Source organism: Drosophila navojoa, chromosome 3 (genome assembly GCF_054131105.1).
Source record: "Drosophila navojoa isolate 15081-1374.11 chromosome 3, UAZ_NAV_1.0, whole genome shotgun sequence".
Taxonomy (NCBI): Eukaryota; Metazoa; Arthropoda; class Insecta; order Diptera; family Drosophilidae; genus Drosophila; species Drosophila navojoa.
This window is the reverse complement of record NC_142891.1, coordinates 27,279,482-27,304,778: the sequence shown is the minus strand read 5'-3', so window position 1 is coordinate 27,304,778 and position 25,297 is coordinate 27,279,482. Positions and strand designations below refer to the sequence as shown.

Genomic DNA, 25,297 nt, shown 5'->3' with positions numbered 1-25,297 from the left:
CCGTTGTTTTAATTTAAAGAGAAATATATGCAGTTTTTAAAATCATTATTTAATAAAATGGTTTTATTTTGTTATGTAACTATGTAACCATACGAATTTCATACGCCCTTAAATCATAATTTAACTTATAGGCATTTGTCCATTTTTGGTGCTTTTGTCTTGTTTGTTTTCTCAAGCAAAAAAAAAAAGCACCCCTAAGAGAAAAGCGAAGGGCGATAAAGGACACTGACATTGTCGGCAAACAAAAGTTTAAAAAAACGTTAAAAACTAATACACTTTTAATACACAATTTTAATTATAATGAACACATATACGCCCATAAAGCTGACATAAGTTATATTTTTATATACTGTTTTTAGTGTTTTTTAATTCAAGCACTGGCTAAAGTCGATAATAAAGTCTAAAAATAAAATGTTTAAAAGTAAAAACGAATGTAATGTTGTGTACAAGTGCACTGTTCGCCTGCTTGATGATTCGGATGTACTAGAATGCGAATTTCAGGTGAGCTTAAGCAATAAAATAGTTAAATCCGAGACTGAATACATTTTCAGCTTTTAGAAGGGAGAACATCAAGGAAAGTCAACGGTGTTTTGTTGGGTGTGTGTGCGTATGAGTTTGTAAGTGTGTGTGTGGGCGGGTCTGTGTGGACATGTGTGCGTGTCTGCAGAAATAAAAATAAGGGCGTAACTACTTCAGCTATATCAAACCCAAAAATCCAAGCTAACAGCTCTTTTATGAATTTAATTAAAAACATTTTTCCGTATTCTCTCTCTCTTTCTTTCCTATTACAGCCATTTCATAAAGGCATTTACCTAGTCGACCATATATGTAGGCAATTAGATATTAAGGAAAAGGACTATTTTGGTTTACGCTATGTAGATACGGGAAAACAAAGGGTAAATATGACTCAATGAAAGAATATTTGAGTCTGTTTTATTTAACATATATATTTATTTTTAGCACTGGCTTGACCTTGCCAAATCCATATTAAAGCAATGCAAAGGTATTTAATTAAATTTAGTCTCCTTAATAAAATGATTATAAACTAAAATATTTTTATTCGTTTTTCAGATATAGATCCTGTACTATTTTCGTTACGTGTAAAATTTTATCCAGCGGATCCATTTCGACTCACCGGCAATGGCCGCATCATGCTCTTCCAGCAGTTGAAGAGAGATCTTCGTCATGGGCGCTTATATTGCTCGTTGGGCGAGGCAGCTGCCTTGGGTGCACTTATTGTGCAGGGTAAGATCGTGCTCTAAATAGCATTTTAGCAAACTACTGGTGAATAAAGTTTTTGCAATTTTTAGAGGAGCTCGGTGACTATGACGAGCTAATACACGTCGGTGACTATGTGTCCTCATTGGACTTGGCTTTACGTCAAACCGAGAGTCTGGAAAAAAAGATCATTGAGCTGCACAAGAAGAGAAAACCTGGCCAGCACCCCTCCGTTGCCATGGACGAATTCATGGGCATCGCGCGCGGCCTGGAGACATATGGCATTGATCCGCATCCCGTAAAGGATCATCGTGGCTCGCTGTTGTACGTGGGCATCAATCATGCGGGCATCAGCACATTTGTAGCTGGCAAACGGTCGCAACACTTTCGCTGGAATGAGGTGCATAAAATTAACTTCGAGGGCAAAATGTTTATTGCACATTTAAGCTTTACGGATGCCAGCCGGGAGCCCGTAAGTCCAGCCCTTCAAACTGAATAAGTAGATGTAATAACATCGATAATTATAGAAAAAACACACAATTGGCTTCAAGTGCCCATCAGGACCTGCTTGCCGGTATCTATGGAGATGCGCCATCGAGCAAATGTTATTTTTCACGTAAGTACAAGTGGACGTTGGATTCTTGCTGGAGAATCAAAAAGCGCTTCCGATCGAAGATTTAATGCAAAAGAAAGGCTATTAATCTTAGATAATCATATTTATTCATTAAGGCCATCGTTGTTTCTTTTCACAGCTTGCCAAATAGTCAGCATGCGGCTGTTGTGTCTGGCGGTGGTTTTTTCTCCTGGGGCACCAAGTTCCGTTATACGGGTCGAACTGAACGCGAGATATTGACTGAAAGCATAAACGCATTACGCGAGCAAAAAATGACCAATTCAACTTCGAGCAAGCGCAAAGCGAGCAGTGTACCAGCCACGCCCTCCAGTCCGCAGGGCGACCTAGCACAAATACGTAAGCCGTAAATCCTCTAAAATTAGGCGACTGATAAATATTAAATCTGTTCAATTTCGCAGGCTACAGCAGCTTGCCACGTTCCACAATGTCCGAGCCACTGGGCTGTTCCATGGCGCCGAGCATTCTCATCTATGGCCAGGACACTGGCGTCAACGGTAGTCTGCAAATGCCTAGCCTGGAGCCCGTTTGCGAAGAGGCGCGACTGCGCTCCTCCAATATAGATAGACTCAATCACATGGGTACTGATTTACCCGGCTATGCCTTCCGTGACTCTATGGAGCATTCGTCCACGGAAAGTGGACTCACAGCAAGCGGATACGATGTGACTGGCAAGCCGCGTGGGAACCAAAATGATTCCAAACAGCATCTTTATTATTCATCCAAGCAGTACTATGCGCTGCCCAATCCCGCCTTAAATTCAAGCTCTTCCGTCGGTGTCGCCAGTGGGAAACATTTAGGAAAATTTTCGCGCACACACTCCAATCCCAACCATGGGGGCAAAAGTTTACGTAAATTCCATTTATTACACGCCTTTATACCATCCGTTATCTTTGTTGTAATCGCAATGGCTGGCACAGCCGTCCTCATCATGGAATCTGAGCTGGAAATGTTTGAACGCGTACGAAACTCTCCCGAAATGCTTAGTTTGCGCTATCAGTATTATCAGCCCCTAAAAGAGTTTATCATTGAAAAACTAGGCAAGAAAGTGTAAATTTTATTGACAAGACTTCATATATAAACCAATATGTGAGTTACAAGTCATTTTTAGTTTTTTAAAATGTTAAAATTGGAATATCTCTGGCAAATAAATGGCAAAAATTTTGTATTCCAATCTCTCATAGCAAAATCAATATATTTTAAGAACTAATGCTAAATCAAGATATATCAATGATATATCTATCCAAGCTCAACTCTTATTTGGTCGCAACTTACGTGAGCTTAACAGCACCACCGGCAGCTCTTTAATAGCACTCTTCTAATAGGCGACGCCCGCTTTGGGTATGCTGTGAAAATATCTCTCTTACTGAACATAAATTTTCTAATTAACATGATCATCATCATCATCCTTTGCAAGACATTTAAAAAACAAAATTCTGGAAATTTAGTTCTGGATAAATTTAATTTTCTTATAAATTTCTGCTAATTACCTTTTATAATTAAGAATCAGCATTAACATCATAGGTGCATCAAGGCCAAATTAGCTATTGCGATATCATATTTATATTAGGCTTGGTTTTTTATGGCTATTCCTTTGTGGACACGTGAATGTCTGAAAAACAATTCCATATGTACAGATAATAAATATATTTTTCTAAATAAATACATACATATAAACCGAAGGAAATACCAATCTGACAGAAGACACTTAAATCTATTATATCGTTTAGAAATAAAAAAATTGAAGTACTTAAAGAATCTTGGCAATAATTGGATATGCATACCAGCCATACATTATATGTTGTATGGTTAGTGATATGGATAGTACCACTAACCAGAGATAGTACCAAGTTTTAAGCCATTTATTTTATGAAAAAAAAAAAAAAAACCGTGTTGAAAGAGTTTTTCTAGGTTGCTAGTATTTCAATAGAAACATTGTGTAATTATATTTTCATATTTTTTAGGCTCAATCTCCAAAAAAAAAATCATAATTATTAGAATATAAGAATTTATGTGTAATAGGTAATGTATTAGATATTTTCGCATGAAGAAACTAGCTTTGCAAAAATAAACTTCATTTCCCTGTTTTTATTCACCTACTCAAATATATCGATAGCTATCGGTCACACTTGATGCGATCAATTGTTGCGAATGGGAGTACTAATGTACGACAGTCACACAACCATGTTGCCAACCACATAAGGAGCCCCTTTTTTTATTGTTGTAGTATGATGATAAAATCTGACAAGCAAATCATTAAATTTGTACCTTATCCAACACTTGCAACAAAGCTTATGTACGATCACATCACAGTGAAAAATTGCGAACCGATATAATTGAACAGTGCGCATACGCGTAGTCGGCAATGAAAATCACAGGTTGGTTTTATTGTGCTCAACAAGTTGGTCACTTGCAAATGCGTATTTATACATATGCATAAAAGTAGATGCTTACGTGTGTAACTATTTTTTAGCTTTTGTGAGCTGGCGTAGTGAACGCCATTTTATAAATTGGATAAAAAATAAAGATTGTAATAGATTAAGACACCACACAAGTCAAGAGACAAATTAGCAAATATTAGTGCGCCAGTATTTGATTTGTGTCGGGCAATAAAAAAAGACATTTACAGTTGACTGAATTTTGTTCACCTATTTGTAAGTATGCATTAATATATGTATGTACGTATATTTATGTGAGTATGCGTGTCATATGTCCACAGTCATTTAACGGCTTACATATGTATGTATGCACATATACATACATATATTAATTATGGGTTTCAAGTGTGTATACTCCTTGTACCACTTGTAAAATATGCACAAGCAACTCGCAGGCCTACATATGTACGTCTGCAAGCATATGCATGTGTGTGTGTGTGTTTATGTGCGAGTGTCAGTGCGTCGTGTCTGTGGGAGAAGTGATTTCTAAAAGAGCTTAAAACAGATGACTTAAGAAGCAAACTGGAAATGCCGATGATGAAATATCAGCGACTTAATGTACTTTTACAAATGCGTAGGGTGGTGAATGAATACATATGTATATGTGCATGTACACTGTGCAAAAGGAAAACGAAGTCGAGAAATTTCCAAATTAATGGTATATGTTATAATATTTTTGAAATTTACTTTCAGTTAAGGATTGACGAATATTGATTGACGAATTCTTAATCCAAGTGTGATGATTTAAGTTTCAGATTATACACACTCTTTAGCTCCATTCTTGTAGAATAAGCAACAAGTGGCAAGCGTATAATGGTGTATCCGGAAGAACCCTTCTGGGCTTTGCCAATGGTATCTGGATTATACGAAGATCGAGATTATAGGGGTAAACCCATTTCTATCGATATTTTTCAATCTTTTATTTAATATACTTCTTCACTCATAGTTAATGTTGTCGAAGCTTTGCAAGAATTTTGGCAAATGAAACAAACGCGAGGAGTCGAGCTTAAGAATGGAGCTCTAGTGATCTATGAATCGATTCCATCTAACAGCCAGCCCTATGTATGCTTCGTGACATTACCTGGCGGCAGTTGCTTTGGTAGTTTTCAGGTATAACTTTTACAACAACCCTGATAGAGTAAATGTTGCTAACCATTAACCCTTTTAAGAATTGTCCAACGAAAGCAGAAGCCAGACGAAGTTCGGCTAAGATTGCACTCATGAATTCGGTCTTTAATGAGCATCCGTCTCGTCGCATAACCGATGAATTTATAGAAAAGGCTGTTCAGGATGCTCGCGCCTCTTTTAAGGGAACACCGCAAAACAATGAATTACCAGAATCGGGCATTGGTGCATTTAGGTACGGACGAAATATTATATGTAAGATTTATATATATATATATATATCTTATAATATATATGAATTTAGGTTCATGCTCGAGGCAAATAAGGGCCGTACGATGCTGGAGTTTCAAGAATTGATGACCGTGTTTCAACTACTACATTGGAATGGGTCATTGAAGGCAATGCGCGAGCGTCAGTGCTCTAGACAGGAGGTGGTTGCGCATTACTCGAATCGTAGCTTGGATGACGAGATGAGAGCTCAGATGGCCTTGGACTGGATAGCACGTGAGCAGGAGAATCCTGGAGTGCTGCGAAGAGAATTAGTCTTGGCTGAGCGTGAGCTCGAGACGGCACGCATGGCAGGCCGCGAGCTACGTTTTCCCAAGGAGAAAAAGGATATATTAATGATAGCACACAATCAATTGGGTGGCAGCAATTTGGGCGCAGCATCTATTGAAAACTGAACTGTGGACGACGATAGAGGTTTATAATAAAGGGGACAACACACTTAGTATACATATATGGAAGACTCCCTTTCTTAGTCTTGGCACCATTATAACATCGTATATATACATAGATATATAGAAAGTAATCGACGAAATAATCCGCATTACACAAACAACCGTTTATTTTATTGGCAAAAGAAACCCACATGATCTCGAGTTCTGTTAAATCCGTTAAAGCTCATTTTAAAATAGAAATCAGGAAGTCGTGAGAATAATTATTATTTGCTGACAGAAAGAAAAGATTAAGAAAAACTCGGTAAAAGGAAAACACTGAAGAGTGCAAAATATTTTCGGAATGAAAAATTGTGATTTTAAATACTGAATTTACGGAATTATTTTGAGACTAAACTTAAATAGAATAGTTAAATTTATTGTGTGTATATGCATGTGTATTTATATATCGAAACACTGTCTCAGCGCCAAGCGCAACTCATTCGAGGCAAATAACCATTTAGACAAATTTTTAAAAATAACTTCATCAATTCCTTATAATAAAGTCGAAACATTTGGCAATCAGAACCTTTCTACAAAATTTTGTTCAATTAGTGCATAAAAAGATTTATACATACATACATAATATACATATGTGGCCTAATCACTAAATAAAACCAATTAATTAAAATATGTATCTGGCTTTCTGTACTTCTGACTCGTAAAATGACGTAAAATGAAGAACTGTTGCTCTAGATTCTTATTCTTGCTTTCTACATACTGTTCATATGTTTAAGTTGAAATTAAATGTGGTATAAAGAGGGATTCTGATTCCTAACTGGCTAGACGGACATTTAAAGCTTTTAATAGCTTTTAACATACTTTCTAATTTTCATATGTTTTCAAAGATTTGTTCAGACTATTTAGTATTTATTATAATTAAAGTGTCTTCAAAATATATATATTTTACAAGTAAAAAGATTTTACTTGAGTCAAGAATAGCTTTTATAATCTTACCTTCGTATTTGCCATTTTTTCGATGCTATTTCGAAACATAATGCAAGTAAAGCGATTAAGACTCCACCTTAAAGTAAGCCCTCAAGTTAATCGACAACAACTACAGCATTCAACTATATATATTACTTAACAGCGTAAGGAATGCTGAAGAAACACCCGATATAGTCACTGGATAGACGGTGTATAGGGACTGACATTCCGGTTTCTTCATTTGACGCTGTCGCAGAAGTCTTTCAACCAGCCCAACTTCACGAGCTTTACACATACTGCAATTTTAAATCTATAAAAGTTATACCAATATGACGCGGTATATGTCATCCTTACGCTGTTTTAAAGAGTTCGGTATATTGACTATTTTTATGGACAATCCAATTCATAATTTCCACCTCCATTAGTCCGGACACCTCGCGTAGATCACATATTTCATTAGCGTCAAACAACTCGGCTATTATGGGATAAGCGTCAACCACTTCGCAGTGAAATGCAAATCCGCCCCTCTTTAGATATGGAATCGCATCCTCTATGTGACCATAGACACCCATTTCATCGGGACCTCTAGATGCAGATAGTTTTTTGCTTATCAAACGAGTCACAATTGGATTGGAACTTTCCTTTAGAAACAAACACTTAATAAGTGAATTGACTTTATTGAGACGTTTAACTTACTTTAAATAAAACTTTATAGTATCCTATATCTTCAAAGGATACTTTAAGTGGGCTATTAGTTATTTCGTCCACGGTAGCTGGCCCTAGATCCGAGGAGCTCAACAGTCCACCAACGACAGAGGACGTGTAATAGTTGTACATTACGACGGAGAAAAGAAAAACTGTAACGACAATGGAACGTGAAGGCATGTCGCTGGGAATTGGTTCCATTCCCTGTTGGCAAACAGCACCAAAGGTGTGTAGGATACGTTCCGTCCAATTGCTGTGAGATTTCGTAATCGCTCGATGAGCGCTCAAACTTCTTCTGTTGCGCTTTCTTATATTAAAAAATCGCTCTTCAATACATTGCATTGCTTGAGAATGCCATCTTTGGCTTAGGTAATCCAGCAGCAGCCAAATGCTGTTAATGCCAATCAAAGTGGCCACGGTGAAGAGCCACACCTGTCTGCTGAAGGGTGCTAGAAAATTTCCACTTTTGCCATGCGTATCCAAATCGGGCGTAAATCGAAAGAGGAATGCTGTCTCAAACTTCCAACTCTGATGAATAGTGTCGAACTCGGCGAAACGATTTATGCGATTGAATGCTCCAGATGCTGCAATATCAGCTTCATTGCGTTTTATAATACCCAGCAAGCCAAGCCGAAAAGTTGTGTTGCCCAATCGGCCTGCCCAACCTCTCGAATTGCGAAAGTTGACGGTGAAGTTAAAGAGATCTCGCAGCAGGCTCAGCAGTTCGTAATGATATTTGATAAATGCTGCCACACCCGCATCCTTTGTGGGCCTCGACAGTATAGCTTCAATTTGTTGATTCGTCAAAATGTCCTCCTGATCGATCTACAATATTGAAACTATAATATAAATTCCATCTGATATCACTCTTTACTTACAACACTTGCGCCTCGCAGGGTCAAGCCATTGAATTGACTGCGATATTTAATGCTCTGCAGATCGAATATCTCATTGATTATAACCAATTTCAGTGGCTCCGTTGATAGCTTTGCTATCAAATGCAATTCTAGTGGTGATTTCAGTTGACGCCCCTTTGAATGCACATCCCAAAGGAAATAGTCGTCCTTTGTTTTATTCACATAGGTGAGTTGTGCATTTGGGCCAACATAATCTAACTCGATTGGCAGCAAATCATTAATATTCATCTCAACGCCCCACAGTAACCACTGATAGGTTTTGTTAAAATATCTATTCGCAGACGCCTCTTTTAGCAGACTAGGAGCGCCTTCACAGGTGGTGTCCACAATCACAGATGTTCGCGCATAGTTTTCCCTTGTTAAAATTGATACCAAGTCATAAGAGCTATTCATATGGACCGATTGAACAAATTGATTGGCTGTCATGAGTGCTAGAGCGTTGAAATACATATCTAAAATTAGACCAAGCATAAGTTAATAGTAGAAGCTATAAATAGGAATAACATACCAAGCTCAGAACAGGCGAAAATTATGCTTTGCTTTGCCCTAACAAGGCGCGTGTTGTAGACCAATATAACTGAAACCTCCATAGCGAAAACGGTTAGAAAAAATATGCTCACCAAGCTAAGCACTACCTTTGTACCGCTCGAATACATTTCAAATATCTTTTCTACTGTTATCCTCAAGGCAAAAGTCTCTCTTATATAGCATAGTAGGCGCCATAGTTGATTGACATTGTAAATTACAGCAAGCACTTCTACATGCAAATTGAATAAATTAACGCCTAATAGTGCGTAAGGAGTCAATAAATTTTGAAAAATAAATGAGTGTTTGAACTCATTAGGAATAGTCGCCTTGATTATACTCTTTGTAGCTAAAGGCAGAAATGAATTTACACTGATATAAAGTCAGATTCCCGAATATGTTATTGACTTATTTGTAACTCACAAATAAGCTGATTTACTAATATCTATAATTTATACTTATTTAGTTATTTAGTTATATATTTACAAATAGTCAAACTATTAATTTCATATATTGTCAAACTAAACAACCTGCAACTGCATTTGCTTTTGCAGCAACGAATCAATTGGATTTTCATAACGAATTAGCTTATTGAGCAAAAACGTACCATCCTGATGGTAATCAGCGTCTACAACAAACACCTCCACAACCTTTGTCATTATAAATTGCTCGTTTTTCAGGGTATCGACTATAACTAATGGGGATACTTTAATAAGACCCAATTTAGATGGACAAATTGTAAGTGGAAATTCAGAAAGCTGCCCAGGCTGCAATGTATCCAATTCAAAATCTGCTGAGCCCGTATAGGGGCAACCGGGAAAGACTTTCGTATCGAGTTTCACATGCAGTTTCATTGGATGCTCCGCCGTATTGGTTACGCGGCATTGGAAAGTGAATATAGTACCTATTTTGACTATATTTTCGGCATCAATTACTTCTAAGCGCAGGTCTTTGTATTCAAAAGGCTAAAAAAAAACATTAAACTGTTTAAAGGCAATTAATATTAAAATATTTCAATAAATACCAATCGTTGCAACTGGCTTGTTTGCAGTCTACCCTTTTCGCCAAAATTCGATCTCCAAACAATGTCGAGTTTTCCTACATTGTTTGCTTCACGCAACGTTTTAATATCTTTTGCAATGTCTGCTTTTGGCTAAAATATAAAAAAAAAAAATTCTATATCCGACTTCAGAAGCTTTCACAAATATCCAACCTTTATACAATAAAGGAATTGACAGCTGTTATTGGGTTGTAGCATATTTTTAGAGGTAAAAACCGACTCTCCGTTGGGTAAAGTATTCAAAGAGGTCACTGTGTATTGCTCCGAGCTGTCCAATTCGACTTTTTCTAGACAAAATGGGCCGGTAGTAACATTTTGTATTTGCGCTTCAAGATATATTTCGTCCATTTCGGCATTATAGAACTTTGTCTTCACATCGAGTGGTTTAAGTACTTGAAACTTAAAAAACTTTCGAAGGGATTGAGCGAAACCCGCAGGACTAGTGTAATTTACTTCACAGACTAATCTAAAGGCAAAGATTAAAAACATACTATGAAAATAAGTAACTTTCACTAAATGTCTTACGCACATGTGAGTTCCAATTTCCTTCACTTCATATCGAATGACATCATCGAGTGTTTCGTCAGCTGTTAAAACCACTGATGATTTCTTATTTTCATGCATTAGCAAATTGATTTGCGATGAGTTGGACTGCAGATCTACTTTAACAGAAACACCTTCAACGGGATGAGTGGTACAATTATGCACACAAATGTAACTCGAAAAGGTTTCGCCCAGGTATATATTTCCAAATGATTGAGGCAACAGCATCGTTTGCCCGGCACCGAGTGCTTCAGCAGACGTTCGAGCAATGCCGTCGGACTCCACAAGTCGGTTAAAATTCTGAGGCAAGTCCTTTGGTTCGCAGGTAACAATTGGCCCAAGTCCAACAAGCGTTGGGCGGGTCAGTCGCATTACTGTAAGACGTATAATTCTTTTTATATTATTTAACACGCCATATAACCTGTTATATACCCTTTAAGGCCAACAAATGAGCATCCGCGTCGACAGCATTCATTTTTACAATTTTGTGAATTCACCTGAACGAAACACCAAAATATACCATTCTGCTATCGATTGCTGCTTTCTAGTGATGACATGGGAAAATTGATACCTATTATATCGAAAACATCGATCTATAATATTAAAACAATTATTTATAGATCTGCCTTATTTTCTAATATATTTAAACAATTATTTAAAGATCTGCCTTATTTTCGAATATATATTTGTATTTAATTAATGGTTTATTTTAAATTTTGAACGATTTAATGAGTTGCTCTCTACCCTTCCAGAGACACCATGTCACGACTTATAAAGAACGCAGATACCAGCGCTGCAGTTTGTGCAGTCTCCGAGCAGCCCTTGGTTAATCTTTCCTCAACTTCTGCCAGCTTAATTATTAATTTATTCATAACCGACATGGGCAGTTCAACTGTTGGGAATTGAAAGAAGTTAGTACAAGTTAGAGTAAAACAATTGTTAAGTACTCTTACGTCTCATAATAAACAAATGTAGTTCTGTAACAATATCCTCTAAAGCAAGTCCTCGCTTACTCTTCGCTTCCTCAATTGCTGTCATACGGATTGCACGTGTTTAGAAAAAGAAGCAATTTTCATTAATTGTAAACTTACTATCAAATGCCGAGTCGAATGTGGCTGCTGATAGCAATGTCTGTAGCACATTTTCAATTTCACTTCTAAGTGGATATCCCACACACATATAAACATTATCCTCGTTGACTACATCGAAGGCCATCGAAGTACTCTGAAGCACATTCAGAACCTTTCGCATATCACCTTTAGCGAGGGTCAGCAATGCTTTTTTTCCATCATCTGTAATGTTGACACTGAAAAAACAAACTGCTTAGACATTGGGTATACTGCAGCCGGGATAGATCTATATACTTCTCCTCCTCCACAACCTTATTAAGGCGCGGCATCATCTGCTCTGGTGAGAGTGGGGCAAAGCGGAAACGTGTGCAACGCGATTGAAGCGCTGGAATTATTTTGCTTAGATAATTGCATATGATGCAGAAGCGCACGTTTTCCGTATACTTTTCAATAATGCGACGCAAGGCATTCTGTGCGTCATTCGTCATAGCATCTGCCTCGTCCAGTATGATCAGCTTAAAGGTGCCACAGAAAATGGTACGAGTCGAGGCAAAGTTAAGAATCTGACCACGAACGATTCCAATGCCACGATCATCAGACGCATTCAACTCGAGTACCATGGACTTAAAATGTGCTGGTGAATATAGCTGACGGGCACAGGCCAAAATAGTGCTCGTTTTACCTGTGCCTGGTGGGCCATAGAAGAGCAAATGGGGCAGCTGCTTCTGATTAATAAAGCGATTGACTAAAATAAATACAGATATTAGCGGATGTATTCCATTTCCTGGTGTCAAAGCATGTTTTTACTCGTTGAAATTATTTCTTCATGGGATATTAGGTCATCCAAGCAGTTGGGCCGATATTTTTCCACCCATGGCATGCGCGCAACCGTACTATTGTTTCCAGACATACTTTTACCGAATTTTTATAAATGTTGTAGCAAAATGTTTATGCATTCGCGCCGTTTTCTGCGCCACCAAGTCTTATTGAAAAATATATCGATATATCATTTATAATCATCGCATCCATTCCATCTTTTATTCAGGCGATGTTTTTAAACGAATATAAATTATAAAGACGAAAAATTACTTGTACGAACGTTGAATTAATTTATTCCGATTGGCGCTTGTGTAGTAGTATATATCATAATACAATAACTTAATACAAACAATATATTCTCTACTCAAATTATACAATGAATATAGACAATTTTATATTGACATTTTGTATTTAACTGCTTTTACCAGCTATATAATTACAATATACATATATTTCATTATTCTTTGAGTTGTTTACAGACTACAACAAATTAATAATCTAAAGACCATTCATTCTCAGCAATAAATGAGTCAACTACTTCCTTCATTGAGAAGTTTGGTATTAACTGATCCTGCGTGAGTTTTACTCGTGTTACAGGATCAAAATGGCCAACACGTTGCAAGTGTTCCTCGATATCCTTACGCTCATATGTAATGCCTGATGGAGTAATCACCGGGTCAGTTAATATTTCAAAACTTATTTTCCCACATAGAAAATCGGGCACATCGCGTTTCTGTCAATAAAATAATTAAATTTTATATATACAGATAACACTTGTTTCTCTATTCTTACCCTACGACGCTCGTCCACTTTTGCAAATATATTATTAAGCTCTTTAATATGATCATCCTATAAAAGAAATATATATTAATAAACTACAAAGTGAATCAAACTATTTTTAAATTCGACATTCACTAGCACTTCTATGTCTTATCTCTTATTTATATCATGGTTTATATCAACAGAAAGCTTTGCAAAGATATCTTACACATTCTTGTTCAATTTCTTGTTGTTTTTCCTTTAAGTTTTCCTCATTTAAGTTTTCATTTAGCTTTAAGCTGGCTAAACGGTTTTCCATATCATCTTTGATTAGACTGAAAGTAATTAAATAAACTAACTATAGAGTCCAGTAAATATGATTCTAAATTCGCACCGATTCAAATAAGTTTGCAGCTCGATTTCCTGAAGTATTCGCTTTTCTTCCATAATATTCCAACGCTTTTTACGTGCCAAACGCAATTGCAAGGTTATATCATCTCCAAAATTCTGCTTTTGCTCCTTTGACAAATCGTAGGCTTAAAATATGCGCATTAAAAAAATAATTATATGGGTAGACTCTAAAAATAATTCGAGCATTTACCACGCTGTAGATGTTTTATAGCTTCGTCATAATTGTCAATCTCCATAAGACCCTGGCCAAGGAAAAAATGTCCTTTTAATAAGTTGGCATCTATATCTAAAGCTCGTCGACAATCTTGACAGCACAGTTCCCAACGCTTTAGCTTTAGATTGCAAAGCGCACGATTCGTAAAGTAGGTTGCATTTGTGGGATTCTTAATCTATGTGGAATAGATATTTGTATACATACATACACATATATATGTATGTAAATCATTTCAATTTCATAGTTTGGTAATGACTTACAATAGCTTTCGAGTAACATATTATCGCATCGTCATATTTGCGGGCTGCAAATAAACAATTGCCCTGCTCCTTCAATTGCAAGTCAGATAAATTTGTGGTTGAATAAATATGTTTGCTCGTCATGTTGAGAATAGTTTTGCTCTCTCAATCGTTTTGTATTTTCCAGAAACAATTTTTTATGTTGGCATATGAATTGTCAAAAGAAAGTGACACGAGTAACCGGAGCAAGAGGACCACAACGGAATCGACGAATCATTTAAACAGTATACCGATGCACCATTTAATAAGCCTACTTTCCGTGTTTCCTTCAGCATTAAATATATGAAGGTATATATGTGTATGTGGGTAATTTTTACAAATCAACTTAGCACCAATAGCTATCGATAAGCTACCATCGGTTGACCGTGTAATAAGTGTCGATATTAATTGTGTCGTTTTGGTGGAACTTGTTTATTACGTTGTAATTTAGGTATTCGATGATTCGAAATAAATTTCTACAGTTCTCTTTCTTTTTTATGTCAACGTTATTCCGGCTCTTTATATTAATATGAGCTCAATATATAATTTGTGTTCAGTTAAAAATCTGTCATCTAAGCATTCATATAATTAATAAATTAAAAAATATTGTTTTTTTTTACGGTTTCGCTAGTCGCTGTTACGCCGATTGTCGATTAATTTAAGTATCAGCTGTTTGTAATTGGCCTGTTTATTGTTTCTAGTAGTTCTGTTAACAACTTTTAATGGTTCAGTTAGCAGTTTACAAAGTCATCTGCTTGTATTTACTTTCACTGAATTCTTGCTGTGCCTTTTACGTATTGTAAAAATCGAAGAGACATTTGTTTGTTAAATTATAACACCCGCTCAGTAAATATTTACGCACTCTGTTAGATACATGTTAAATTAACAGGCTAAAGAAGAAGAGCCACAACCTTTTGGTGTGTCGAAATTAATTTGCGCTTGCAACCAAAAAGAAGTATACCCCTAAAAAAAATAGTTGTACGCAATCAAATAAAAACATCAAATGGCGTCAACTTCAAGGTAAAAATAATACAATTGTGATTAACTATATGAAATATATTGTGGAATACTCTTCTAGACTGGAAAACAACAAAGTGTGCTGCTATGCCCATCCGGAGTCTCCGTTAATTGAGGACTATCGAGCTGGCGACATGATATGCTCGGAATGTGGCCTAGTAGTTGGAGATCGTGTGATCGACGTGGGCTCCGAATGGCGTACATTTAGCAATGAAAAAAGTGGAGTGGATCCTAGCCGTGTAGGTGGTCCGGAGAATCCTTTACTCAGCGGCGGAGATTTATCGACAATCATTGGCCCGGGAACAGGTTCGGCATCATTCGATGCCTTCGGCGCACCCAAATACCAGAACAGGCGCACAATGAGTAGCTCAGACCGTTCACTTATATCAGCATTCAAAGAAATTTCATCTATGGCAGATCGCATCAATCTGCCTAAAACAATTGTCGATCGCGCAAATAACTTATTCAAGCAGGTATGTGACTTCATAGGCCTATTGTCAACCCGTTCTTATTGATTTTATATTTATAGGTGCATGATGGAAAGAATCTAAAAGGACGTTCGAACGATGCGAAGGCATCCGCTTGCTTGTACATAGCGTGCCGCCAAGAGGGTGTGCCCCGCACTTTCAAGGAAATCTGTGCAGTTAGTAAGATTAGCAAGAAGGAAATTGGCAGATGTTTCAAGCTAACATTGAAGGCACTGGAAACAAGTGTTGATTTGATAACGACAGCTGACTTCATGTGCCGCTTCTGCGCCAATTTGGGTAAGTTATTGCAGTGACACCTTTCATATATGTATGTAGATCGACTAATTCTCATTTTCATGGACTTATAGATCTACCCAATATGGTGCAGCGAGCTGCCACTCACATTGCTAAAAAGGCCGTGGAGATGGACATTGTACCTGGTCGATCGCCGATTTCGGTGGCTGCTGCCGCTATTTATATGGCATCGCAAGCATCGGAGCACAAGCGCAGCCAAAAGGAAATCGGCGATATTGCAGGTGTGGCCGATGTCACCATACGCCAATCATATAAGCTTATGTACCCGCACGCTGCAAAACTGTTCCCGGAGGACTTCAAGTTCACGACTCCGATTGATCAGTTACCGCAAATGTAAAATACCTGGTAACAGAAAGGATCAATATTTATATTTATATACATTTGTATATCGATGCTCAATTATCACGTATACGTCAACAACACGGATAGGAATGCGAAATGCGTTTTGTAGGACAACTCTAGATTTAATTTCAGTAATGACCATACTTTAATCACAACTCCAGCGACAACAAACAAGTACGATTTTATTCATATAGAAATGCAGAAATGCGAATGAACTTCACTTTGTTGAAATATGCAGCACTGAAGCTGGCTCTACGATTCTAATTAAGAATGTAAAATAAATGCTAAAACTCATTCTGACAACTGTTATACTTACAAATTCATTTTGTGACATTGCGAGATATTTATTCAGCGTGTAGATTTATTTTAAGTCTATTTAAAAACAGAAATTCTTTCTGCTGAAATGTATTGACCTGAGCCTGAAGCTTGCAGCAATTGTAATCATAATCTGTAAACCATGTAAAGGAGTGGATATTTAGTAAATGCTGAGACCCATTAATCAATTGTTAACTTAACTTTTCGAATTTATCATTAACAAAGTGAAACATTTATTCAGCATAGGCGTAATGTAATTTGGTATATTTAGAAGCACTTGCTTGAAAGCTTTCAATCATAACACATAATGGTAATATATTGTGTAAATAATTTGGGTAACTCGATATACAATAGTAAAAGCCACATCCATCCATTAATCAATGCCTAGGGAGCACTTCTCGTTATCCGTATGACCGACGCATTCCAATGCCGGACGATGCTCCGAGTCCCACATGCCCGGACCGCAACGCTTGCACAAGCCACTCAGCGTGCACGGAATCTTTGGTAGCTGCCTGTACTGGTAGAGCAGTCCGCGCGCTTTACGCAAAATCAATTGGCCATCCATATACATGGCCAAGGAGCTAAAGTGCAGCAGCATCTCATCTGCGCGCAAGTTCTGAGCAATCACATCATCGGCATAGACAGCGATGATGGCCAGGCAGAGAAATAAATGGAAATAGTCAGTGAGATAGTTTGACCAGCAAGCCTCCCACATGCGTATGACGACGGCTTCCGTGAATTCCCGCTTGAAGCAGAGCAGTAGCCAGCGATGGCAGAACAGTAGCTCCATTGCTTCATTGTGCCGTTGCAGGTGCTCATAGAAGCGCGGCAGCATGAGCCGGATCAATTCGCGTAAATAGCTTAAATTGTGATCTACATCGTTGTCCGTGGGCGTGCACACAAAGAAGGCACGCTGCATCAAGCCGACGAAGCACCAGAAAGTTTCCGATTCATTCTGCACCTCACACAAAACGGGAGCCAAGAGATCACTCATGCCCTGCGAATAACACAAAGTTTGATATGGGTATATAGTGATAATTGGATCGATTGGATTGGATCCCACTCACCTGCGAGTAGGAGATACTCGTGTTGTAGACGGCAAAGTTGAGCAAAATGTTTTTCATCATCTCTGTATTGGGATTGTCCTCGCCGCAGAAAAACGGATTCGTACGATCCGTACGCACAACATCCTTTTCGACGACGCACTGCACGGTTCTCCAGAATTGAGCTTGCTGCTCCGGTGACATGGAGTATAAACGCTTCCGCGTTATTTCGTCGTACTCCTGTCTTTTGATATCCATCAAGACGGCCCGATCCTCAAAGGTGGATGAGAATGAATAGCATTTCAAGATGAAGGGCCACACGGTTTTGCGCAGACTCTTCTCGAGGCCACCGAAGAAGACGCACTTGCGCAGCAGCAAATCATCGTCGATTTGTCCCTTTTCGTTTAGTAATGTGCCATAAAAGAAATTTGTGGTGATTCTCTTCACATTGCCCTCATCCGGGTGCATCTCTGATTGTTTTACTTCCGGACGACAGACCATGAAGTGTCGATAGGGCAAATTCATTTTCTCCTGTCCCGGAGCCAAGGTAATGTTGTGTAGAAAGCAATGCCACTGATGCAACACCTGAGCCAGGTGATCCAAGCCACCGTAGTGGAAATGCAGAATTTTATACTGTGATTCTCTAGAAGCTATTACCAGCTGGCCAGATGTACATTTGTCGTCGTTGAAAAACAAACGCAACGAACGCATCTGGCTGAGATCGACGGAAAACCTGCGGCCTCTAATCACTGCTTTACGACGGACAGTGGGCGTAGCGTTGGCACTCTCCGGGAATACCAGATTATGCTTGAATGCCAACAGCTCGGGCGTCATCCAATTAGGATTGTTTTCATCCGACACCGAACCATCCGAATTAATTTGTTGTGCCGGCTGATTCGCCCGAGCGATTGCAGATGAATGACCGCCCTCGTTATCCGGCGACGAAGTTGGAATGATGCAGTTGTAGGACTGGGAGATGTTGCTGTTCTCAATTTGTGGATTCGAAATGGTTATGTTTACGGATGTAATTGGATTTTTTTTGAGCAAGGCAGTCAGATCTCCAATAGATGCCGTTTGTCCTCCGAGCAGCGGCTGCAGTTCATTCTTCAATTCCTGCATCTCAGCCGCATTCTCCTCGCCTATCTCATGCTCTGCCTGTTCGTCAGCGACCTTTGGAGCGGGCACCGCCACTTGAGCAGTGGGCGAGAAGTGTCCGTTGGTAGGTAGCGTGCCATGATGCAGACTGCTCAAAGGGTCCCCCTCGTTGGTGGTCGAATTGCACTTGCAGAGCGAAGTGTTCGGGATCCAGGTGAGCAACAGCGTTGGCCTCTTGGCACTGTTGTACTGGTCGATAAATGTTTTGGTAGTGCAGGTCAGGTAGCCAGGATAGTGAAGTATATCTGATTCCTGGCGGGCCACGGTCGGTGGATGAATGCAGACATTGTTTTTGCAGAAAAGTATTTCGTTGTCTTCGTAAGCAATATCGATTTTTTCATGACACCTCTCATCGCCTAGTATAAAGTTGGATGCTTTTTTGATAATACTTCCAATTGGCATTTTTGATTGGAGTGTTTTTTTTTTTTTCGTTTTTTCGTTAAAGCAAATGATTATCGATTTACCAATTTTGAAACGTAAATTGGGTGAGGCTTTTGGATAGGTAAAAAACCTATTGTTTTTATTTATTCATAGACGGCAGTAACTCCGAGGAACCGTCATGTTAGTTGAGTCATCAGTTTTTATTTGTAATCCAAATTATATTTTTCAATGTGGAATTCTTATAAGGTGGCCAAACTGGTGCCAGGAGTAGAGGACCACGACTCACGGTAAAAATAATTTGAATGTCGTTGAAAGACATTTCATCGACTAAGTAATCGAGTGACGAAATAATCGATACCTTTTAAGCAGAATATGACCGGTTTCATTTAAGACATATTTTTTATATTTGTTTATAACATAACAAAAATTTTATTTTTATTGGTGTGTCTTATGCACACGCCTAAAATATTTTTTGAAATAGGAAAATAATCGATAGTTTTCTTGCTCTAATTGGAAAAGTGTATCCACTTTAATTAATTATACAACAACAATTTTGCTAGTGAGGGTCACACTGATCGTAATTTTTGGATACAATCAGTTTATTTGTGATTCATTCATTTATTCGCTTAAACAAATTATAATAGCGATAGTATAGAAGGCTTTTCGGGTTTAATTTAGCCAGTTCACACGGACTTACACACACACACGCACTAGCTGCATTTGTTATAGATCCTAACTCTCGCTCTTTCTCAGTAGAAGAATGGCAGCCGAGATAAAACCAGCGCAACGCAGCAACAATGATCGCTTTTTGTCGACAAAAAAGCCTGAGTTGCTTAGCAAATTAGAGGGCAGTGGTGACGATGTAAATGCAGCTATTTTAATACCGGGCGAAAATGGGGTCATTAGCGTATCTGACGACAAGTGCGTAAATAAACAAACCGAATTTCCCTTAAACGAAAATTCCTTAATGCCTTGGAATATAATTTCCCTTAAATTTATATTTGAATAGAACTGTTCGTGTGTGGCTTAAACGTGACTCAGGACAGTACTGGCCCAGCATTTGCCAATATATGCCATCGGGCTGTACGGCCATCGAATACGTGCCGGAGCAGCGCCAATTGTACATCGGTCAGGACAACGGCACCGTAACCCAATATACACTGTCCGAGGACTGCAATCGCTTATCATTCATGCGCGACTACTTGTCGCATCAGGGTCGCGTCGTAGCCGTTGTATTCTCGAAGACCCACAACTGGATACTCTCTGCTGGCAAAGATAAACAGTTCGCATACCATTGCACGGAAACAGCGAAACGGGTGGGCGGATACACGTTCGAGACGCCCTGCACAGCGCTCCAGTGAGTTACTCTGTAATCTCTGCGAAATGTGTGAGAGTGTTTTATCACTATTTAATTTAATCTAGGTTCGATGCGTTGGCCAAGTACGCCTTCATTGGAGATCATGCGGGTCAGATCACAATGCTGCGCTGCGAGGCGCAGGGTGTGCAGCTTATCACCACATTCAAAGGACATACTGGTAAATATATGTATATTTACGTATATACAATTACATATACGAGGGTTGCTTAAAAGATTGTCAAGCTATTTATTAAAAATTGTTTTCTTTCATACTTATACAATTATTTTTCTGTTTAAATAGATTTCTTTTAAACCTTTCAAACTTCTCTCCTATGTGTACATATATACCTTATTCGCCAGCTATACATGGATTATTTAACAGATTAATCAAATCTCCTTTTGCAGCTGGTATTCGTTGCTTACGATGGGTTGAAGGACCACAGCTTTTGTTTAGTGGCGCCTGCGATCAATCTGTTATTGTTTGGGACGTTGGCGGCAAGCGTGGCACAATCTATGAACTGCAGGGCCATAGGTAATACTAAATTAGAAATATTTCTATGTACCTGTGTACAATAATAGGCCTTTTCATACCCTTAAATTAATTATTGTATATTCTCTTCCATTCAGCAACAAAGTGTCGGCTTTAGCGTACGCCAATCACACTCAGCAATTGATATCGTGTGGCGAGGATTCAGTGGTCGTGTTTTGGGAAATGAATGCGATGCGCAAAGAGGTGCCGGGCTGGGTGGAGTCCAACAATTGCCAGCTCTGCTCGAGGCCATTCTTTTGGAATTTCCGGTCAATGATGGATCAGAAACAATTGGGCAAGTGACACAGCTTACACATAGAATGATTAATCATTAAATTGCAATATTGGAATGTAATTTTAGGCATACGACAGCACCATTGTCGTCATTGTGGCAAAGCTGTTTGCGATAACTGTTCATCGAACCGTATTAATATTCCAATAATGGGTTTTGAGTTCGATGTGCGCTGCTGTGATCCCTGCTTCAAGCAGCTGCAGACAGTGGAGCGACCCTCTCTGGCAGCCTTTCACGACGCCAAGCATTCCATTGTGCACATGGATCTGGATGAGGATCGTAAGCGTCTACTCACAGTTGGCCAGGATAGATTGATCAAAGTGTGGGATTTATCTACCATTTGGGCATAATATTTAATTACTATACTATATATACTATCCACCAGGATAGCACGACTTCAATTTCTAAAAAAAATTATATTGTATTGTATGAAGCTGAATAAAAAACAAAAGAATAACGAAAATACCAAATACATCTGTAAGTATTGATGATGGAAAGAAAACATTTAATTATAAGCAATGTTTCACGAATTCACATATTAACTATATATTTAAAACATGTAAGTTCTTTTTCATCAAGTTCGAAATTGATGTAAAACTAAATTTCCATGAATATCAATAAAAGAAATCAAATCAATGTCTGTAATATCCAAATGTTTAATATCTTAATCATATAAAATATAGCTTCCTCTCTCGAAATACTGCATAGCAGATAAAGAATATCTCTCGATTAATTTAGCTCAGGTATAGGATGATTAATTCATAGACCTCCTTCACCCACCCACCTAAGACCCTGAAGCCAATTAATGATTGAAATTGTATTTTATTTTATTTACTATGATGAAAAGCGAAAGGACTGTTTAATTAATATCCACCTCGTCCCGGTGGTGGTGCGCCGCGCATCATTGGTGGTGGTCCTCGCATGGGTGGTGGTGCACCCCGCCCAAGGCTGCCCGGCATAGCAGGAATACCCCCCGGTATCATGCCCGGTGGTGGAGCACCCATCATAGGAGCTCGGGGTACGCCACGTCCCATGGGAGCCATATGCTGTTGGGCGGGACCGCCGACACCCCTGACGGGGCCTTGGAGGCCAGCCGGCACGGACGAAATGTTCATAGGTACACCACGACCAGCGACACGACCAATGCCTGGACCTGGAGCCGCGCCTGGAATGGGCACGCGGGGAAGACCTTCCTCAGGTGGTGGTGGTCCCTCGACTGTAAGGGAAACTATATTTTCCCCACGCAGCAGTACAAATCCCAGAACACGTTTCTCCTCACGCTCCGGCACTTTGGAATTTTTTGAGCGGATTTTACGAAACTCTTCGCAATCGCCCAATATTAAATTCATATGTTTATCGAATGCTTTAAATGTTCCAATAAAAGTTCTTGAATCCTGCAGAACAATCCGTACCCGATAGTTCAGGTGCTGAATCATTTTATTATTCTTGCCAATAGTCTAAAAAAGAAACCAAACAAATCAGTTAAAAAAAAAAAAAAAAAAACAGCATGGCCGGCAGTCGGCATAAACGTATACATATGTAAAATACAAATTTGCGTTTAAATTCTTCGCTTTTCTTTCGGAACTTACCATTTTAGGGCCGGTACTCTATAAGTTTATTGACAAAATATTAACTTTATCAGCTTATTGTTAAATAACAGCAGGATAAGGTGAAACTAAATTGTCAAAAAACTATTGCGTCCAAATCGCAAACAAGCAGCATATCGACGCATCGAATGTTATCGTGTTAGTGCGAAATGTACACATTTCTATCGAATCAGGCTTGCTCGATTATTTTTTGCAGCCCTGTATTTCGTGTTCTACTGAGAACAAATATATTGTGTTCAAACGTCTCAGTTGCTCATATATGTATGTGGCCACGTCACTTTGGCTCTCTTTGTTTCTCTCTTTTGTGCCGACATTCTACGTACATATAGGCGGCACAACACCAAAAAGTTTTAACTCGTTGGCAAAACAAGTGAAAATTAAACAAATAATTCAGTTTGGTAAAATCCTTTATTTTATTTGCTATTACATTATAACGCTGAATTACATTTTGTTCAATTTAGGAGTACATCGAATACAATCAAGCAACCAACACGAGGAGAAAGAACATTTCACACTAAAATCGAAAGAAAAAAAAAACTTACGAATCACTCAGAATGAATATTTTTCGATTTGCTGGAGACTTATCGCATGTATTTGCTATTATAATTCTTTTGCTGAAAATATGGAAAACAAGATCATGTGCCGGCATTTCGGGAAAATCGCAAATACTATTCGCTGTCGTCTATCTGACACGCTATCTGGATCTCTTCACCACATACGTCAGCCTCTACAATTCGGTGATGAAGGTGCTCTTCCTGGCCACATCAGGCGCCACCGTTTACTTGATGTATGTGAAATTTAAAGCCACCTACGATCACAATCACGATTCGTTCCGCATTGAATTTTTGCTTATACCATGCGCTCTACTCTCATTGGTGATAAATCATGATTTTACCGTGATGGAAGTGCTGTGGACATTCTCGATCTATTTGGAATCAGTCGCTATATTGCCGCAGCTGTTCCTGGTGAGCAAGACTGGAGAAGCTGAATCGATTACCAGTCATTATCTGTTTGCCCTCGGCTCGTATCGTGCTCTATATCTGCTGAATTGGGTCTATCGCTACATGGTGGAGTCGCACTACGATCTGATTGCGATCTTTGCCGGCGTCGTCCAAACTATTCTCTACTGCGATTTCTTCTATCTGTATATTACCAAAGTGCTCAAAGGCAAGAAGCTGCAACTGCCAGCATAAGCAGCGTCAGCATCATTTAATAATTCCATGCGTGCGTGAGTGTGTCGGTGTCGTCGCTTCAGATGAATGGATGAGGAGGAGATAGAGAGGAAAAGAAGAGCAGTTTTGAAGAAGCGGGCCGCGTTAATAATAGTTCTTTATCGCATAACAAAAACAAAAAACAAGAAAAATAACTTAGAAATGATATTGTATATCGAACGGGAGCATTCTGTTTGTGTTGCATTAATTTAAAACGAGAGAACATGAGAAATTAAAATGTGTGACACAATTAATTTATGCATATACCAACTCAATGCAAATAATTAAAGTATACAAATAATGTACAAAATCTTATCATTATGATTTCCATCTGCAATCAAAAATCATTCAATACCCGTAATTTTGCTTATTAATGTATGTACGCCTGTATACATACATATGCATGTATGTAAGCTCTTATTGTATCTTATCTGGTAGATCGTCTATATTCCTACAACCAAAATCAAAATGTTTACTAATTATAATTTAATATAAAAATAATAAATCCACCAGTCCTATCAGCGTTTCTGGTCAATTTCGGTACTATGCGAACCTCGTTCACACTGCATCGTAAAAATTTTGTTGGCGTTATCTCAAAAATTATCTTGTATCTAATCACATACACTAACAGCTCGGTATAAAAAAAATTTCTTTTTATTTTACTGCTTAACTATTTGAATTTGTTGAAAACTACCCGCATAGCGATATCAAGTAATTGTAAAGGCTTAAATATTTGCCCTCATCCAAATATCAAATAGTGATGTAATTCAAGAAATTTTAAAAATTTAATTAAAAATCTATAAAAATTAAATTAATTTGTTTACTTGTTTTCACATAATTAAGGCATATCACTCCTGAATTCTTATTTGCAATTATCGTTCATCAGAAACGCTTACGATGATTTTATTCA

At 38.4% G+C, this 25,297-nt stretch overlaps 11 protein-coding genes across 15 annotated transcripts; 5 read left to right on the top strand and 6 right to left on the bottom strand.

The window, feature by feature from the left end:
- The first annotated feature begins 176 nt into the window (after positions 1-176).
- Positions 177-2,959, top strand: Frmd5 (FERM domain containing). The gene is made up of 8 exons (XM_030384140.2): positions 177-501; positions 792-896; positions 961-1,003; positions 1,072-1,245; positions 1,311-1,690; positions 1,746-1,834; positions 1,971-2,188; positions 2,251-2,959. Exons 1-8 carry the CDS (start codon positions 412-414, stop codon positions 2,901-2,903), a joined length of 1,752 nt encoding a protein of 583 aa, XP_030240000.1. The 5' UTR covers positions 177-411; the 3' UTR covers positions 2,904-2,959.
- Positions 1,958-9,598, bottom strand: Ir31a (Ionotropic receptor 31a). Of its 4 annotated transcripts, XR_016196495.1 has the most exons (8): positions 9,186-9,598; positions 8,639-9,129; positions 7,752-8,585; positions 7,410-7,696; positions 7,212-7,351; positions 7,086-7,152; positions 3,340-3,461; positions 1,958-3,285 (listed from the first exon to the last, which is right to left on the bottom strand). XR_016196495.1 is itself a non-coding variant. In XM_089257914.1 (7 exons), the coding sequence occupies exons 1-7, from the start codon at positions 9,331-9,333 to the stop codon at positions 3,416-3,418; spliced, it is 2,013 nt and encodes a 670-aa protein (XP_089114040.1). In that variant the 5' UTR covers positions 9,334-9,598; the 3' UTR covers positions 3,281-3,415. The 4 variants fall into 4 exon arrangements, 3 of the variants coding, with proteins under 3 accessions (XP_089114040.1, XP_030240050.2, XP_089114039.1); XM_089257914.1 differs by having other exon boundaries at positions 3,281-3,461; XM_030384190.2 differs by lacking the exons at positions 1,958-3,285; positions 3,340-3,461 and adding an exon at positions 4,405-4,773.
- On the top strand, positions 4,006-6,650 carry lft (Limb expression 1 family member lowfat). Its single transcript, XM_018098589.3, has 5 exons — positions 4,006-4,227; positions 4,981-5,173; positions 5,234-5,397; positions 5,457-5,647; positions 5,717-6,650. Exons 2-5 carry the CDS (start codon positions 5,101-5,103, stop codon positions 6,093-6,095), a joined length of 807 nt encoding a protein of 268 aa, XP_017954078.1. The 5' UTR covers positions 4,006-4,227; positions 4,981-5,100; the 3' UTR covers positions 6,096-6,650.
- A 123-nt stretch (positions 9,599-9,721) lies between the features above and the next one.
- LOC115562518 (putative trafficking protein particle complex subunit 13 homolog) lies at positions 9,722-11,364 on the bottom strand. Its single transcript, XM_030384191.2, has 5 exons — positions 11,238-11,364; positions 10,792-11,179; positions 10,416-10,728; positions 10,227-10,355; positions 9,722-10,167 (listed from the first exon to the last, which is right to left on the bottom strand). Exons 1-5 carry the CDS (start codon positions 11,278-11,280, stop codon positions 9,724-9,726), a joined length of 1,317 nt encoding a protein of 438 aa, XP_030240051.1. The 5' UTR covers positions 11,281-11,364; the 3' UTR covers positions 9,722-9,723.
- A 92-nt stretch (positions 11,365-11,456) lies between these two features.
- On the bottom strand, positions 11,457-12,878 carry RfC3 (replication factor C subunit RfC3). The gene is made up of 5 exons (XM_030384192.2): positions 12,683-12,878; positions 12,170-12,620; positions 11,897-12,111; positions 11,759-11,836; positions 11,457-11,697 (listed from the first exon to the last, which is right to left on the bottom strand). The coding sequence occupies exons 1-5, from the start codon at positions 12,783-12,785 to the stop codon at positions 11,546-11,548; spliced, it is 999 nt and encodes a 332-aa protein (XP_030240052.1). The 5' UTR covers positions 12,786-12,878; the 3' UTR covers positions 11,457-11,545.
- A 185-nt stretch (positions 12,879-13,063) lies between these two features.
- STUB1 (STIP1 homology and U-box containing protein 1) lies at positions 13,064-14,839 on the bottom strand. Its single transcript, XM_030384194.2, has 6 exons — positions 14,339-14,839; positions 14,055-14,253; positions 13,848-13,989; positions 13,683-13,788; positions 13,487-13,543; positions 13,064-13,427 (listed from the first exon to the last, which is right to left on the bottom strand). Exons 1-6 carry the CDS (start codon positions 14,459-14,461, stop codon positions 13,185-13,187), a joined length of 870 nt encoding a protein of 289 aa, XP_030240054.1. The 5' UTR covers positions 14,462-14,839; the 3' UTR covers positions 13,064-13,184.
- Positions 14,840-15,003: 164 nt separating this feature from the next.
- TfIIB (transcription factor IIB) lies at positions 15,004-16,796 on the top strand. The gene is made up of 4 exons (XM_030384193.2): positions 15,004-15,376; positions 15,435-15,846; positions 15,903-16,137; positions 16,209-16,796. Exons 1-4 carry the CDS (start codon positions 15,360-15,362, stop codon positions 16,490-16,492), a joined length of 948 nt encoding a protein of 315 aa, XP_030240053.1. The 5' UTR covers positions 15,004-15,359; the 3' UTR covers positions 16,493-16,796.
- A 248-nt stretch (positions 16,797-17,044) lies between these two features.
- Positions 17,045-19,734, bottom strand: TBC1D16 (TBC1 domain family member 16). The gene is made up of 2 exons (XM_030384118.2): positions 17,880-19,734; positions 17,045-17,809 (listed from the first exon to the last, which is right to left on the bottom strand). Exons 1-2 carry the CDS (start codon positions 19,410-19,412, stop codon positions 17,186-17,188), a joined length of 2,157 nt encoding a protein of 718 aa, XP_030239978.1. The 5' UTR covers positions 19,413-19,734; the 3' UTR covers positions 17,045-17,185.
- Positions 19,735-19,934: 200 nt separating this feature from the next.
- Positions 19,935-22,205, top strand: Wdfy2 (WD repeat and FYVE domain containing 2). Its single transcript, XM_030384119.2, has 6 exons — positions 19,935-20,312; positions 20,401-20,748; positions 20,814-20,926; positions 21,154-21,280; positions 21,376-21,572; positions 21,639-22,205. The coding sequence occupies exons 1-6, from the start codon at positions 20,152-20,154 to the stop codon at positions 21,917-21,919; spliced, it is 1,227 nt and encodes a 408-aa protein (XP_030239979.1). The 5' UTR covers positions 19,935-20,151; the 3' UTR covers positions 21,920-22,205.
- A 166-nt stretch (positions 22,206-22,371) lies between these two features.
- Positions 22,372-23,349, bottom strand: SmB (small ribonucleoprotein particle protein SmB). Its single transcript, XM_030384121.2, has 2 exons — positions 23,159-23,349; positions 22,372-23,026 (listed from the first exon to the last, which is right to left on the bottom strand). Exons 1-2 carry the CDS (start codon positions 23,159-23,161, stop codon positions 22,433-22,435), a joined length of 597 nt encoding a protein of 198 aa, XP_030239981.1. The 5' UTR covers positions 23,162-23,349; the 3' UTR covers positions 22,372-22,432.
- Positions 23,350-23,435: 86 nt separating this feature from the next.
- KdelR (ER lumen protein-retaining receptor) lies at positions 23,436-24,933 on the top strand. Of its 2 annotated transcripts, none has more exons than XM_030384120.2 (2): positions 23,436-23,574; positions 23,638-24,933. In XM_030384120.2, the coding sequence occupies exon 2, from the start codon at positions 23,731-23,733 to the stop codon at positions 24,367-24,369; it is 639 nt and encodes a 212-aa protein (XP_030239980.1). In that variant the 5' UTR covers positions 23,436-23,574; positions 23,638-23,730; the 3' UTR covers positions 24,370-24,933. The 2 variants fall into 2 exon arrangements, with proteins under 2 accessions (XP_030239980.1, XP_089114803.1); XM_089258677.1 differs by having other exon boundaries at positions 23,462-23,574; positions 23,641-24,933.
- Positions 24,934-25,297: the final 364 nt, after the last annotated feature.

Bases quoted from the DNA above. Each gene is read 5' to 3' on its own strand.
- Frmd5 (XM_030384140.2), top strand. From the start codon at position 412: ATGTTTAAAAGTAAAAACGAATGTAATGTTGTGTACAAGTGCACTGTT. The intron at 897-960 runs GTAAATATGACT...ATTTATTTTTAG, and splicing joins TAGATACGGGAAAACAAAGG to CACTGGCTTGACCTTGCCAA. The intron at 1,246-1,310 runs GTAAGATCGTGC...TGCAATTTTTAG, and splicing joins GGGTGCACTTATTGTGCAGG to AGGAGCTCGGTGACTATGAC.
- lft (XM_018098589.3), top strand. From the start codon at position 5,101: ATGGTGTATCCGGAAGAACCCTTCTGGGCTTTGCCAATGGTATCTGGA. The intron at 5,174-5,233 runs GTAAACCCATTT...CTTCACTCATAG, and splicing joins CGAAGATCGAGATTATAGGG to TTAATGTTGTCGAAGCTTTG. The intron at 5,648-5,716 runs GTACGGACGAAA...ATATGAATTTAG, and splicing joins TCGGGCATTGGTGCATTTAG to GTTCATGCTCGAGGCAAATA.
- Ir31a (XM_030384190.2), bottom strand. From the start codon at position 9,333: ATGTATTCGAGCGGTACAAAGGTAGTGCTTAGCTTGGTGAGCATATTT. The intron at 9,130-9,185 runs GTATGTTATTCC...GTCTAATTTTAG, and splicing joins TTTCGCCTGTTCTGAGCTTG to ATATGTATTTCAACGCTCTA. The intron at 7,153-7,211 runs GTAATATATATA...GCTTACTTTAAG, and splicing joins AGCATTCCTTACGCTGTTAA to GTGGAGTCTTAATCGCTTTA.
- LOC115562518 (XM_030384191.2), bottom strand. From the start codon at position 11,280: ATGAATGCTGTCGACGCGGATGCTCATTTGTTGGCCTTAAAGG. The intron at 11,180-11,237 runs GTATATAACAGG...TACGTCTTACAG, and splicing joins TCATTTGTTGGCCTTAAAGG to TAATGCGACTGACCCGCCCA. The intron at 10,729-10,791 runs GTGCGTAAGACA...CTTTGCCTTTAG, and splicing joins AAGGAAATTGGAACTCACAT to ATTAGTCTGTGAAGTAAATT.
- RfC3 (XM_030384192.2), bottom strand. From the start codon at position 12,785: ATGTCTGGAAACAATAGTACGGTTGCGCGCATGCCATGGGTGGAAAAA. The intron at 12,112-12,169 runs GTATATAGATCT...TTGTTTTTTCAG, and splicing joins AAGGTTGTGGAGGAGGAGAA to TGTCAACATTACAGATGATG. The intron at 11,837-11,896 runs GTAAGTTTACAA...TCCGTATGACAG, and splicing joins ATTCGACTCGGCATTTGATA to CAATTGAGGAAGCGAAGAGT.
- STUB1 (XM_030384194.2), bottom strand. From the start codon at position 14,461: ATGACGAGCAAACATATTTATTCAACCACAAATTTATCTGACTTGCAA. The intron at 13,990-14,054 runs GTAAATGCTCGA...GCATATTTTAAG, and splicing joins TATAAAACATCTACAGCGTG to CCTACGATTTGTCAAAGGAG. The intron at 13,544-13,682 runs GTAAGATATCTT...TTTCTTTTATAG, and splicing joins AAGAAATTGAACAAGAATGT to GATGATCATATTAAAGAGCT.
- TfIIB (XM_030384193.2), top strand. The intron at 15,847-15,902 runs GTATGTGACTTC...TTATATTTATAG, and splicing joins CAAATAACTTATTCAAGCAG to GTGCATGATGGAAAGAATCT. The intron at 16,138-16,208 runs GTAAGTTATTGC...ATGGACTTATAG, and splicing joins CCGCTTCTGCGCCAATTTGG to ATCTACCCAATATGGTGCAG.
- TBC1D16 (XM_030384118.2), bottom strand. From the start codon at position 19,412: ATGCCAATTGGAAGTATTATCAAAAAAGCATCCAACTTTATACTAGGC. The intron at 17,810-17,879 runs GTGAGTGGGATC...TGTTATTCGCAG, and splicing joins CGAGTATCTCCTACTCGCAG to GGCATGAGTGATCTCTTGGC.
- Wdfy2 (XM_030384119.2), top strand. From the start codon at position 20,152: ATGGCAGCCGAGATAAAACCAGCGCAACGCAGCAACAATGATCGCTTT. The intron at 20,749-20,813 runs GTGAGTTACTCT...AATTTAATCTAG, and splicing joins ACGCCCTGCACAGCGCTCCA to GTTCGATGCGTTGGCCAAGT. The intron at 21,573-21,638 runs GCAAGTGACACA...ATGTAATTTTAG, and splicing joins GATGGATCAGAAACAATTGG to GCATACGACAGCACCATTGT.
- KdelR (XM_030384120.2), top strand. From the start codon at position 23,731: ATGAATATTTTTCGATTTGCTGGAGACTTATCGCATGTATTTGCTATT.